Below are 14,504 nucleotides of genomic sequence, written 5' to 3' on the forward strand. Positions count from 1 at the left end.
AACTACAAGCGAAAGTTCCAAAATGATGGCATCATATCGTCCTGAAGTGATAAATCCAATCAAACGCATTCCATATGTTTTACACATTTGTTCTCTCAGTGGTGAAAAAGAGTGACAGAAATGGAACCTTGAAGACAGTCGGATAGTTTATTGTGAATTGTTTATCTTCCATTCCCATGTTAGGCCAAAGACAAAACCGTAGCTTTGTTGATCACCGTTGTCACTTCTCAAGAAATTCAAGGTGAGCTGCATTCCCCACGCTCTTATAAGCTGGTAACTAAGAGCCAAATCAAGGTACATCCAAACTCCAGGTATCCCCTTACAGTTAAGGGAAGAAAAAGTAACCCAGGCCCTCTTTTGGTACTTTGAGCTTCGTTTGTGGAGCAGGATTCGGCTTGGGTCGCTCAGAGAAATTAAAAGGATTTTCAGGTAAAGGGCGCTCGGTCTTCACTTTTGTTATCTGCCAGGGAATGCAAAAGAATCGAGTTAGTGAATGCTTTTGCACAAAAGGTAAGTTCAACAATTAGTCTGTCGTGTAAGGACCTGAAAGTCCCTGTGATGTCCATCTTGTTTACCCCATCCCTCTCCATTCCATGGATCTCCTAATGTCTCTGTTCCCCACTGTTTTGTGCTTCCCTCTCCCAACCCTCGTCTCCTGCTCCCCTTGTTATGTGTTCTGTGTGTTAGCTCTTACACAGGCCTCGACATTGTAGATTAAAAAAAAAACTATGACCAGCTTTTTGATGTCGATGAACCAATGAAACCCAAGTGCTAGGTTGGACGTACGCAATGTATGAAGGCGATAGTGATATACGAGGACAGGTACAAGCAAAGCATGGCAACAAGGAAGAGCAGGAAAACGAGAATATCTGTGTTTGTGTGTGTGTGTGTCCTCCAACTCTAAAACCATGAAACCCAGTGGCCTGAAACATTGTATGCATACCAAGGGAACTCCAAGGGAGTGTATGAATGAAAATTGGGTGTTTGCGTTAATTTAAAGAGCAGGTTTTGAGTCGCTGATGACTTTGCGTGATCCGAAGGTTGTAAGCACATTAATAATCGTTGGGCAATTATTTTCTTACATTTGAAACTCAAAATATGCTAAAATTAACTTTTAAGTCAAAACTTTTGTCAGTGATCGAAAAACAGTCCGGAAGTTACCGAAGATGCTATGCAGAGATGCCAACTTTTGGAAATCAGAATTAGGGAGGATTTGCAACCGACACCAAATAATGTGCGTGAAGAGCACATCTCGAGCGCGGAGCGCTCGACCCTTGCGGCGGGGTCCAGGGCCCGCCTTAGGGCCCTGGAAGCTCTGGGGTTCTAGACGCTCTCTAGTGCCCTCTGAGCCCTATTTTGGAGCATTTAACATGTTAAGAATTCCCACTTTTTGAACAAAAAAAGGGGAAAATTGTGCACTTTTTAATGTTACATGTATGTTAATATTAGTAAGTTAGGGGACAATCAAAGATTAACAAAAAGCACAAAAGAAGCAATATTTTTCTTACCTTACTGGCTGGTACTACTGCTGCTTGCTTTTTCCATGGCAGCTTTGCTGAGTGACAGCTGTGTGGCTCTTTTAGCCCTTCTGATTATGTCTTTGCTGTATTCTCTCTGGTAACAAGGGGTGCTATGAGCTAGTTTTTCAATTAAGAGAGCTTCCAGGGTTTTGACACTCAAATTGGGACGAAATTCAGTATGATTCTTCCGTACAAGACTGAGTGCCCGCTCACATGATGCGTTCGAATGAGGAATGACCAAGATTCCCTTCATCACTTTGCTCAAATTAGGATACTTCTTGGCACCAGTGCAGGGATCTGTGAGCTGTGAAATCCGATGCCACTGCTCATCCACTCTCACTGTCTCAGTAGCAATTGTAGCTGTGGAGGCGTCTGCCTGGTAGTGAGCGAATTCACTCTCAAGACTGTCTATGTCACTATCACCGCCACTGAACAGACGGGAATTTCTTGATGAAAAACTCCACACAGTCAAACCCCACTTCTTGGTGTAGCTTAACATCCAGCACCTGAGCATGCTTGGCTAATTCATCATCTAGCGGCCAGGTTTTGAAGATGTAATTGCAGGCTTTCACATAATATGAGCGAACTGCACTGAAGAAACCTTGGATGTCTGACTCACTCAGAGTGAAGGTGGATTTCTTGAGACTCCTTTGTTCCCTTATATACAGTTTGGCATCGTTCCCAATCATGAGGTCCTCATCATTCTTCTGATGATTTCTGTCAGAGAAGGGTACATTTACCAGAGCAACCGATGACACCGATGGTTTCAAAAACCGTACGAAGATATCTTTCAGAAGACCATTCAATTCTCCGTGCAGGAGATGAATACAGGGTTCGTCTCTTTGGAGCAGAAGATTCCCCTTCTCAAAAAGCTTGTTAGCATATCGAAGGAAGAAACAATAGAGTTTTGTTTGTGGAGACAAGAACATCCTGTTGACACGTTTTTCTCTAGATTCCTGCACAGTGTTTGAGGAAGATGCGCTTTTAGTTGTAGAACTCGTAGTACACTTAGCCGCAGGGCGATCACACTTGCGTTTACTGCCAGCAGAAGAGGTCAGACTCGTAGTACCAGATCCAATTTTACGTTTGAGGAGAGAGCTTGAGGTAGGTGCAGCCAAGGAAGAAGACCTCTGATTCGAAGGTTTTGCTGAGCTTCTATCAAGTGATTTGGCAAAAGCAGAACTTAACTTGGGTCCTTCTTTGCCTGTAGATGGGACTATCACAGTCTTTCTCGACTCTGAAGGGATCTGCTTTGTAGATGAACGTGATGAAGGGCAGGTGATGCTACCTGCTCTCAGCATTGGTTTTGGTGCTGTCCCTGCTGTCTTCTTCGCAGCAGATACTGCAGTGGTAGTGGTGAATGCTGCTCCACTAGTGCTTGATCCTGCAGTGCCAGTACTGGCAGTAGATACAGTGCCGTCCTTCTTGCTCGTTGTTAGAGTCTTGGCTACAGTTGGTTGCATTTTTCTTCGTACTTCTTCTTTGAAGAAGAGGCGAAGTGGCTCCCACTGTTCAATCAGCCTGTCTAGGCACTGACCAAGGGACAGCCACCTTGTTGCGACATGCTTCAGAATCTTGTGTGTCGGGGCATCACAGAGTTCTTGCAGTGCTTTCACTCCTTTGACGCGTTTACTACTTTTGTCCAAGTAGTAGTAAATATCGATGAGAAAGTCATCTAATTCAATGGGTAAGGCCTGAGCCGCCTTCTTGGCCGTATTGTGCATCATATGGCAAGGGCATCCCATGATGTAGCACTCTGGATTTTGTTTGTGGATATAAGCAGCGACTCCTTTGTGCTTGCCCACCATGACAGAGGCATTATCAGCACAAAAGGAAACACAATTTCCCCACGGAATTTTCCTGTCACTGAACTCATGATCAAGCAGTTTGAAAATGTTTTCTCCAGTGGAATCTTGTTTGCACGCAGGCAAACTTAGCAAACCTTGCTTCACAATCCCAGCACTGTTGTCATAGTACGAAATCAGGACAGGATATAGCTGGGCCTCACCACTGTCATTGCTACCGTCTGTAGCTAGGCTAAATGGAGCTCGTCTAGCAATATCGGCAATAGATGAAGCAGTAACATTTGACAACTCACCAATTATTGCTGAAGTTTTTGTTCTTGCACATCCATACTTTGAAGCAACTTTTGAATCTGGAAACATCTTTTGAAATAGAGGTCCAGCATGATCTGAGACTGATATGGGCAAGTTATGTTCCACAATAAATCCACTAAAGAGAAGTTCCGCTCGGGTAACATCCTCTTCCTCGCTTGTCCCTTGTTTGGTGAAATAATTCAGAAGTGTACCGGTACTCGTGCTCGAAGATCTCTCCTTTGCAATGTCTGTGTGCCGTTTGCTTCCAAGTGCTTCCGAATATCATCGCGACCTCCGTGCTCAACTGAAATATCAACGCTGCATACTGTACAATACGCATGATGAATTCCTCTTTCAGACTTTCGAATACACGGGTATTGGAGACTGTATTCGGTCTTGTACTTCTGAGACCATTTCTTGGTCTTCGTAAGCTTCTTTTCTGCCATTTCGTAATCAACATCGAGGGCTTGAAGCATCGGTAACTTCGAAGTCGATGTTCCACAGCTGCAGCGCGACTCGTAGAACTCTAGCGGCTGTTAAACACCGCACGGTGGTCGCGACCGGTGGGCTGGTACGGGGCCCAGCTGCATGCAGTGAGCGTATCGCATGCATATACACTGTGCATACATACCGCATGCACTGTATTGCACACAAACCGCATGCACTAAATCTCAGTGCATGATCGCCTAAGCGAGATCCAGACCCAATGTTTCGCTGCTCCTCATTTGAATTTGCATTTTTTTACGTACAATTTGGTAGCAGCGAACGTTATGGAGTTACCACATGCTATACGTAGCAGACGATGCTTTTCATTCAATTCTCATACTAGTACATTCTGATTAGTGAACAGTGCAAAAATATCAAAATTTCGGGAGGATAAGGATAGTGATCGTAAGGGCGGGAGTTTGGGTGAATTTTCGGAAGCCTCCCGATGAAATCGGGAGGGTTGGCATTGCTGGCTATGACGTCACGTTCTCCGAAAACTTCGTGAACATTCGGAAACAGCGTGTAAACAATGGCGAGATGTGAATCAGAGTGATTTCAGCGGCAATGAAATTGAGTGTTTTCATTCCGATATTGCAGAGGACGAGTTGGAGGATGATGGGAATTTATACTATGGAGTTTCTGGCCCTGAGCCATATAAATTTGAGCCACTTACAAGTGCAAGAAAACAGCCTATTTCGTGTACAAGTGGCAGGACTGACTGCCAGCTCAGAGAGTACGGAAACCTCCCGTGGAGCAGAAGGGCGAAAGCTCGCTTGATCTTGATTTTCAGTACGAATACAGACCGTGAAAGCGTGGCGTCGCGATCCTTTTGACTTTTTGGGTTTTAAGCAAGAGGTGTCAGAAAAGTTACCACAGGGATAACTGGCTTGTGGCGGCCAAGCGTCAATAGCGACGTCGGTTTTTGATCCTTCGATGTCGGCTCTTCCTATCATTGCGAAGCAGAATTCGCCAAGCGTTGGATTGTGCACCCACTAACAGGGAACGTGAGCTCGCAAGAATTAGGTAAGTTTGGTGCAATTTGAGCTTTTATTCGTCGAGTTATGAATGTTTCAAGTTGAGGGCGCCTGGCGCGTATGGCCGCGGGCGCCTTGGCTAGATCTAGGCCGCGGCGCTTTCTCCACAAAGATGAGGTTTAAAAATCATTTTTCATCCCATTAAAGGTTATCATCACATGCCTGACTTGTTAAGCTGTCGGATTATGTAAAGATTGTTCGTGGATGGCTGAATATTACGGTTTTATGACTTTGACAAAATAATTTTAAATAATGCTGTGAATTCCTGTGGTGAATTGAGATTTTTGCTTCAATCAACACTGCGGGTTCGTTTTAAAGTCAATTCAAATTCTGTTTTCGGTTTTCACAGTCGCTTAGGATGCTTAACACTCGGTAGTTGTGAAGTTTGTAAAATTCCGATATTTTATAAGGTTTATGTTCGATGGAGCGCAGGGCCTAGGGCGCCTTGACTAGATGTTAGGCCGCAGCGCTTTTTCCACAAAGAGATTGTTTAAAAGGCAGGGAAAATTCACCCATTTTGTTTGTACAAATCTTATCCACTGCCGGCGAATGTTTGATTCCTTCGGGAATCGGTGGAAGCGATTACCCGTTTTCCAGCCATTTTCGCAAAACATGACACGCGTACGAGGCATGATGTACAAATATCCAAATAACTTTGTTCTACAATAATTCAAAACAAAAAAGGATAATATAGTATAGACAGTTGCAAGCTCAAAAAAAGCGAAAGAACGGCCCGCTCAACTGGACACTTCTTCAATGAGCAAGTGAGCTTCCGCTTTGTTTTGGAGAACGTGACGTTACCATCCATATATGGCACGCGGCTGTTTTTTTCTACAGCCTCGAGAAATAACAACTTCGGAGTTAAATTTCATTAATTTTCCCAATAGTTAGGCAACCACAATAGTTTGCATTGAACTATTTAATGCACATATAATCATATTGATAAATTTTCAGAACATGTTTGGTGACCCGCAACCTGCTCTTTAAACACCCCTTTTGTGGATAATTAACAGTTTACCTTCATGAAAGACTTATCCTTGGACAGCCCAACTCACCATCCAGGGGTCTGAGGCACCATTTTGATTTGGCCTACTAAAACTGCCTTGCCTTGGAAACACGACATACTCATGGACTAACTAAAGTATAAAATCGAAATATTATTTCGGATTTGAGGATCGGATCTCGTGGACTAAATAAGGGTTGAAATCTGGAGTGAAATCTGAAAATGTTAAATTACTGATTCTTATAACGAATTGTATAAGCGTATTTATTGAAGGAACACTATGCTTCCACCTTCTCCATATTCACACAAGAACATGTGAAATTGCCAAAGCATTAAACTTTAACTTTTTCTACCGTTCCGACAATTATATCGAGTGAAGAAAAGATTGAGGAATAAGCCCAAAGTGTGACTTCATTGGGTGCAACAAAAATAATTTTAAAGCAGGCGAAAGTGACCGCGGCCCGAGCAGTGGGTGATGGCGACCGCGGCTCGGTTCTCCATGGGGAAATCCCTGGAGTTTGGAAAGCAAAATAAATTAGAGGATTAGAATGAGTAAAGTTAACTACGAGTTTAAGAGAGAATTGAAAAATGTTTTCAGTGGCTACAAAGCAATGCATTCCCACTCCAAAGCAGGATGGCTGAGAGGTACACACACTCGAGCTATAAACTGTCATCTCATTGTTTCACAGGCAGGGTGATCAATTAATGTATGTGCCATCCCTCAGATGGACGATAACCTGGGTGCAGCATCTGCCCAAATTAGTTGATAGACATTAAAGGCCCTTTCTTGGTGTCCTTTGTGAAGATTAGGGGAGTTATCCCCAGCATCCTGGCCAAATTCCAACTGCTCTAACCTACAGGGGTATCACATCAGCAGCACCTCAGCCAATGATGCTACTTGCAGCCTTGTCCAGCACAGGGAAAAAAAAGAGAAAATATGACCAGACCCCGATGTATGGTATTTTATTGTAATAATGTTTTTAGATCCTCGTGGAGGATCTCTAATAGTGTAGTAGATAGTAGAAAAATCGTGCAAATTACGATACAAGCATCAAATTTGGCATTTCTGTTCTGCAGGGCTTTCTGATCAAATCTGCCCGATTGGTCATTTGAAAATCCAAATTTTGAAGAAAAAAAAAAAAAATTCAAAAACATTTGAAGTCACAGCTGGCTGAAATTCTTGAAGCGCAAGTGAACATCCCAGACAGAGAACCAAGGGGAGATGCAGTCATCATTGATGGCTCAGCACTTATCAATGCCCTACCTCCACACACTTCAAAGATATTTGATGACTATGCTGAAGAAGACATCATCCCAAAGGGGAAATCCTATGGTGCCAGGTACGAGAGGGTGGACGTAGTGTTGGATGTGTACAGGAAATCAAGTCTGAAGTCCAAGGCAAGGTCGAAAAGGGGGCAAGGAATCAGAAGAAGAGTGATAGGAACCAGTAAGACCCCCAAGTAACTGGAGAAGCTTTCTTCGAGATGACAGCAACAAGACTGAGCTGTTTCACTTCCTTGTGGAAAAGATGTGTGAAGCACAGTCATTGTCACAAAAGGAGAAGATGGCATTAGCAACACAAGGAAGTCACTGGATGTGACGTCGTGTCTGCCTTCCGCGGTAAAAGGAAGAAAACTGCATGGCAAACTTGGAACATTCACCAATCTCAGCCAGCATCCAACATTGATTTGTGATCTTGACTTTTTTGAAGTTTTTTTTTTCAAATTTTTCAAAATTTGGATTTTCAAATGGCCAATCAGGCAGATTTGATTAGAATCCCCTGGAGAACAAATGTGCCAAATTTGATGTTTGTATCATCATTTGCACGATTCCTCTCAAAAATTGCTGTTATCTGCCCCACTACAAGTCTTACTCACGTTGTTCTTGAAAACTGTAGGCTGTGAAACAAAAAAGTCCACATTGAAACTTCCTGAAACTTGGCATATATATGTAAAAATTCCCTGCACAGACAGTAACCATCTCCGATTTGGAAAATGACAACAAGGATAGAAAAAAAGTTTATAACGTCAAAATATCTCCGCTAATGGAAATTGCCGAAAAAAATTATCACCGAAACTAGGCAAGTTTTTTGAATTCTGTTTGCGGGAATCGAACAGGGCATGAGCAGAGATGAATTAGCGCAAATATGATACATCACTATGACGTCACATCAATTTTTATGATATCATTCCTATTTTTTTACATTTTTTGTTTCACAACCCAGAGTTTTCATCGGATCTTCGTGAAACTTGCCATGTATATGCAGAAAGCCCACGCGCAGGCAGTAACCATCTCAGATTTTGGAAATTCTTCCGAGAAAAAAAGTTGATGTCATAATATCGCCGCTAATGGAAATCGCCCATACCATTATCTCCGAAACTAGGCAAGTTCTTTGAATTTTGTTTGCGGGAATCAAGCCGGGCACTAGCACAGATAATTTATCGCAAACCTGATACATCACAATGTCATATTCGTTTTTATGACGGCATAATTAAGAGGACGAGGATCTTAGCTCATTCGAGCTTGTTTATTCATTTACTCTGAAAAACTTCCACTAATTTTTTTTCTGGCTGGAACGTATTTCCCACTTCATACGTTTAGAAGTCACGGGGATTTTGAAGCTTGATTTCAACGATGTTTTACAGGAACGCACCTGTGACGTGAATAAGAAAATGCCTGAATATAGGGTGTGTGTGTGTGTGTGTGTGTTTATGTGTGTGTGTGTTTATGTGTGTGTGTGTTTATGTGTGTGTGTGTTTATGTGTGTGTGTGTTTATGTGTGTGTGTGTTTATGTGTGTGTGTGTTTATGTGTGTGTGTGTTTATGTGTGTGTGTGTTTATGTGTGTGTGTGTTTATGTGTGTGTGTGTGTGTGTGTGTGTGTGTGTGTGTGTGTGTGTGTGTGTGTGTGTGTGTGTGTGTGTGTGTGTGTGTGTGTGTGTGTGTGTGTGTGTGTGTGTGTGTGTGTGTTCATAAAGCATAACACTATTGTCTTTGCTAACACCCCCCTTTCCTTTCTCTCTTTTTCTCCCCTACTCCTGTCTGTCCCCTCCTCACTCTCCCCTCCTAATAAAATGCAGCACTCGCCTACCACACCTGTCTGTCTCCTCCACAGTCCACCCTCCAGATTCTGAAACCAGTCCAGTCGGCATCAGCCCACGTATCCTAAAAACCTGCTCTTCTGCTCTTGCTCACCCTCTCTTTATTCTATTCACCCTCTCATTTGCTCAAGGTCATCTGCCATCTGCTTGGAAATCAGCAAACATCACTGCCCTGCACAAAAAAGGTGCAAAAACAGATCCCTACAACTACAGACCAATCAGCCTTCTCCCAAACATCAGCAAGGTTATGGAATCCATCATCGCTTCAGAAATTAAATCCTTCCTCTTCTCCAATGGCTTTATTTCCGATCATCAATTTGGTTTCAGACCAGGTCACTCTACCCTGGTTATGCTGCTTCTGCTCTCACAACAATGGATGGAGGTCCTCAATGCCAGACATGAAATTAGAGCCATATCCCTCGACACATCACGTGCTTTTGACAGTCTGGCACCCTGCCCTGCTCACCAAACTCTCTTCCTATGGTATCCAAGGTCATCTCCACTCATGGCTCGCAGACTTCCTCTCCTGTTGCAGCCAACGTGTGGCCCTAAATGGAGTTCTTTCATCCCCTCTTCCTGTCCAGGCTGGAGTTCCTCAAGATAGCGTTCTGGGCCCTGTTATTTTTCTCGTCTCTGACTCTCTGGACAATCCTCTTTATTGGGTAGTCGATCCAGTCAAAAAAAAATAAACCAAAGTCACCCACAGGGTGACCCGTATCTTGCCAAAAGGTGACCACGTGTGACTTCTTTAAGGTCACACTGAGGTGAACAGAGCTGCTATCCACCAGGAGCGACTCCTTGAGGAATATCTGTCGACGAGAGATTCCGATGAGAATCGTTCTACAGAGTAACCATGAAAAATATGCGTTTGCCTCATAACGTCACCAAATGACGTCATAATGTCTCAAGCTTGACATAGAGAAAGCACTCATCGAGGTGTTCAATTTGAGGTACTACACGATATGGTTCCTAAAACTTGAAAATTTGACCTTGGGGTCAAATATGTTTGACCTGGGGCGCTAACCATGAAGGTCAAGGCCAATCGCCACCAAAAATTAATCAGCTGAGCGCCAGACCATGAACTATATTCCCATGAAGTTTGAAGACGATCCGATCAACATTACTCAAAAAATATGGGTTTCGTCGACTCCCCTGATTTGCGACAAAGTGACCTTGACCTTTGACCTTCAAAATTTTTTGCGCTGAAAGGGACCTCTATAGGCCTCCGATATTCGAAGTTACAAAAATTTCCATTGATAACTGTGCTCTGCAGAGTGATTTATACGTGACTACAGACCAAAAAAAAATAAAATAAAAAATATAAAAAAAAACATATGAAGGTCAAGGCCAATCGCCACCAAAAATTAATCAGCTGAGCGCCAGACCATGAACTATATTCCCATGAAGTTTGAAGACGATCTGATCAAAATTACTCAAAAAATAAGGGTTTCGTCTACTCTCCTGATTTGCGACAAAGTGATCTTGACCTTTGACCTTCAAAATTTTGTGCACTGCAAGGGACCTCTATAGGCCTCTGATATGCGAAGTTACAAAAATTTCCAATGATAACTGTGCTCTGCAGAATTTTTTATACGTGATTACAGACAAAAAAATAAAAAATAAAATAAACCAATGTCACCCTCAGGGTGACCCATATCATGCCAAAAGGTGACCACGTGTTTGACTTCTTTAAGGTCACACTGAGGTGAACAGAGCTGCTATCCACCAGGAGCGACTCCTTGAGGAATATCTGCCTACGAGAGATTCCGATGAGAATCGTTCTACAGAGTAACCATGAAATATATGCTTTTGCCTCATAACGTCATAATGTCTCAAGCTTGACATATCTAGAAAGCACTCATCGAGGTGTTCAATTTGAGGTACTGCACGATATGGTTCCTAAAACTTGAAAATTTGACCTTGGGGTCAAATATGTTTGACCTGAGGCGCTAACCATGAAGGGCAAGGCCAATCACCACCAAAAATTAATCAGCTGAGCGCCAGACCATGAACTATATTCCCATGAAGTTTGAAGACAATACGATCAAAGTTACTAAAAAAATAAGGGTTTCGTCAACTCCCCTGATTTGCGACAAAGTGACCTTGACCTTTGACCTTGACTTTCAAAATTTTGTGTGCTGAAAGGGTCCTCTATAGGCCTCTGATATGCGAACTTGCAAAAATTTCCAATGATAACTGTGCTCTGCAGAATTTTTTATACGTGATTACAGACAAACAAAAAAATAAAATTTTCATGAAAAATCCGTTTTTTCGTCATGACGTCATCAAATGACGTCATAGCGTCAAACTTTTGACAGATCTGGAAAGTACTTATCAAGCGCTTTCATATGAGGTATTACTCGATATGGTATCTAAGATTTCAAAATTTGACCTTGGGGTCAAATATGTTTGACCTTTGGCGCTAACCATGAAGGGCAAGGCCAATCGCCACCAAAAATTAATCAGCTGAGCGCCAGACCATGAACTATATTCCCATGAAGTTTGAAGACGATCCGATCAAAATTACTCAAAAAAATAAGGGTTTCGTCAACTCCCCTGATTTGCGACAAAGTGACCTTGACCTTTGACCTTGACTTTCAAAATTTTGTGTGCTGAAAGGGACCTCTATAGGCCTCTGATATGCGAACTTGCAAAAATTTCCAATGATAACTGTGCTCTGCAGAATTTTTTATACGTGATTACAGACAAACGAACAAACAAACAAAAAAAAAAAAAACATACAAGCTGACCAACATATCTTGCAAAAACTTTGTTTTGGCAAGATAAAAATAAAAACATACAAGCTCACTAACATATCTTGCCAAAACGAATTTGAATTTTGTTCTACCCTTATTATCAGTTTTTCTGTCGATATGTTGGGTAGTCGATCTCGTCGAAAAAAAAAAATTCCAAAAATGTTATTTTTGAGATTTGTTCTACCCTTATTATCAGTATTTAAAATGGCGATTTCAGTTAATACAATGGCGATTTCGATGAAACTTGGTTGGTAGGTTCATACCATGACCTAGTTGTGTGCAAATGAGAACCGTTGCTATGGACACCACCGTTGCCTAGCAACGGGACTTTGAAATTTTTGAAAAATCAAAAAAAAAAATTCAAAAATCAAAAATCGGGCCAGAAGCGACTGTGGGCAGTACCATTCAGCCATATTGTCAAAAATTTCCAGCCGGATCCTATGAAAACTGTCGGAGAAGATAGACTTTGAATGAACCCTGGTCGAAAACAATAAAAAAACGAAGTTCGTTATATCTCAGAGACTATGAGTCAGATATACATGAAACTGGTATGGTAGGTTCATGGTATGTCCTAGTTATGTGCGAGAAAGAACTGTTGTTATGGACCCATCCGTTGCTAAGCAACGGCCAAAAAACCTCTAAATGTGGGGGTATTTTAATGAAAAAACAATCTGCAGCGTTAACCCTTGAAGCGAGCTGGAATCATGAATTTTCTTGTGCTTAATCCTCAGATCATTCCCAATCGAACGGGCCCATCGCGTCAGGTTCTATTGGGTAGGCGACTACCCATGTCCGCCTACCGGCTTGTCTCTTTGCTGATGACTCCACCCTCTGCCGTACCATCTGTCATCCCTCAGATTGACAACAGCAGCTTCTTCGCTCTCTGAAGATCTGGGTAAAATCATAAGCTGGTCCAACACGTGGAACATGTCTTTCAATCCTGACAAATCTCACACTCTCACCATGTCTCTCCGAAAGGACCATCTGGAACCCACCCCCCACCCCCATCTACTTTCTCAACAATCCTCTGGAAGTCCTTTCTTTCAAGCTTCTGGGTCTTACTATCTGCCATGGTTTTTCCTGGGAAAGCCACATTTCCAACCTGGCCTCCCAAAGCCAGTCACCAACTGGGAATCCGTCGTACAACGTCTTTCCTTGGCCCACCTGAGCTCCTGACCACGTACAAAGCTTTTGTCCACAGCTTGATGGAGCGCTGCTCCCGCCTCTCACCTTTCTCCGCTTCACGCTATGGAAACCAAGGCATTTAAGATCATTGGTATGTGGGAGGCTTGACTATGATGAGGCTGAGTCTTTGGGTCTCTCACCACAGGCAGGTCAGTGGTCTGGCTGTCTTCTACAGTCTTCTCTCTGGCCTCGCCCCCTCTGCGACATGTCCACCCCCATATTTCCACAGGGCACTCAAAGTCCGCCAGCAACCCCCTTCTAGTAAAACTCCCAAAATCAAGAATCACTGCTCACATTCACTCTTTCATTCCTCTTTTTTTCCCCACCTTTGGAACCAACTCCCACTCTCTTCAATCCCACTCTTCCCTCCAGGTCTTCAAAACAGCTGTTCACCCCCATCTCTTATCTTCCCCCATCCAAATCCTCATCTTTTTACCCCCCGTTAATCCACCCCAAATCCACCTCCTTCAAATTCCCTGCTTTCCTTTCTGAAAGTCCCTGTTGTGCAAGGACCTGAAAGTCCCTGTAGTGTCCATCTCGTTTACCCTGTGTATCCCATCCCTCACCCTTCCACAGATCTCATGTCACTATTCCCCACTTTTTTCCTTCCCTCTCCTGTCCCTCTTGTTGTACGTTCTGGGTGTTAGCTTTCATGCGAGTCTCGATATTGTCTACAAAAAATAAAAAGTGTAGCACTCCCCTTCCACACCTGGCTGTCTCCTCCCTCGCTTATTCCCTTGCTCTAACCCCCCAAACCCCCTCCCGGAGTGTATTGCAATGTGTGGTGAGGCGTCGCTACCTCCCCCCCCCTTCTCTTTCTCTTTTCCACCCCTTTTCTTAGCTCCAAGCCACCATCCTCATCTATATCCTTCTCCCCCCTCCTCTTGGTATTCCCATCAGTGAAGCGATGAGTGGTGTTTGCTAATAAAACAAAACATGTTGGGGGACAGGGGGGGGGGGAAGTCTGTAGGATGTCACAAACTGACCTTTGAAAGCTCTCCAAGCTCAGGTCTGACCCAGCCCAACTTGTCCAGCACGCAGTTATCAAAAGCAAGCTGCTCCTCGCGGCACGAGCGGAACCTGCAGATCGCCAACTTGTCCAAGCACGACCAATATTCAGTGAACGAGTCAGCACAGTTTGACTTGATGGTCCTAGAAAAATGCCAAAGGGAAACGGGATGAGAACACAAAATGGACAGGCTTGGGTTTACCTGATGTACAAGCTATACTGTAGTTTTGATCTAAAGCAAACTAAATGTCCCCCACTCTTACCCCCCCCACCCTGACTCAAATATCTTCTGAACCATTACTTCGAACTCACCCT

At 43.3% G+C, this 14,504-nt stretch overlaps 1 protein-coding gene across 1 annotated transcript in view; it reads right to left on the bottom strand.

The window, feature by feature from the left end:
• Nucleotides 1–133: 133 nt before the first annotated feature.
• The window catches only part of NDUFA8 (NADH:ubiquinone oxidoreductase subunit A8), a 15,582-nt gene continuing 1,211 nt past the window's right edge, over nucleotides 134–14,504 (bottom strand). The window contains exons 4-5 of the mRNA XM_085899984.1: nucleotides 14,167–14,332; nucleotides 134–460 (exon numbers count right to left, since the gene is read on the bottom strand). Of these exons, the coding sequence (XP_085756110.1) occupies nucleotides 326–460; nucleotides 14,167–14,332 (301 nt within the window). The 3' untranslated portion in view covers nucleotides 134–325. The remainder of the gene's footprint in view (nucleotides 461–14,166; nucleotides 14,333–14,504) is intronic.

This window comes from Eptatretus burgeri, chromosome 1, assembly GCF_056783735.1.
Source record: "Eptatretus burgeri isolate ZD-2024b chromosome 1, Ebu_testis_v1, whole genome shotgun sequence".
In the NCBI taxonomy this organism is placed as follows: domain Eukaryota; kingdom Metazoa; phylum Chordata; class Myxini; order Myxiniformes; family Myxinidae; genus Eptatretus; species Eptatretus burgeri.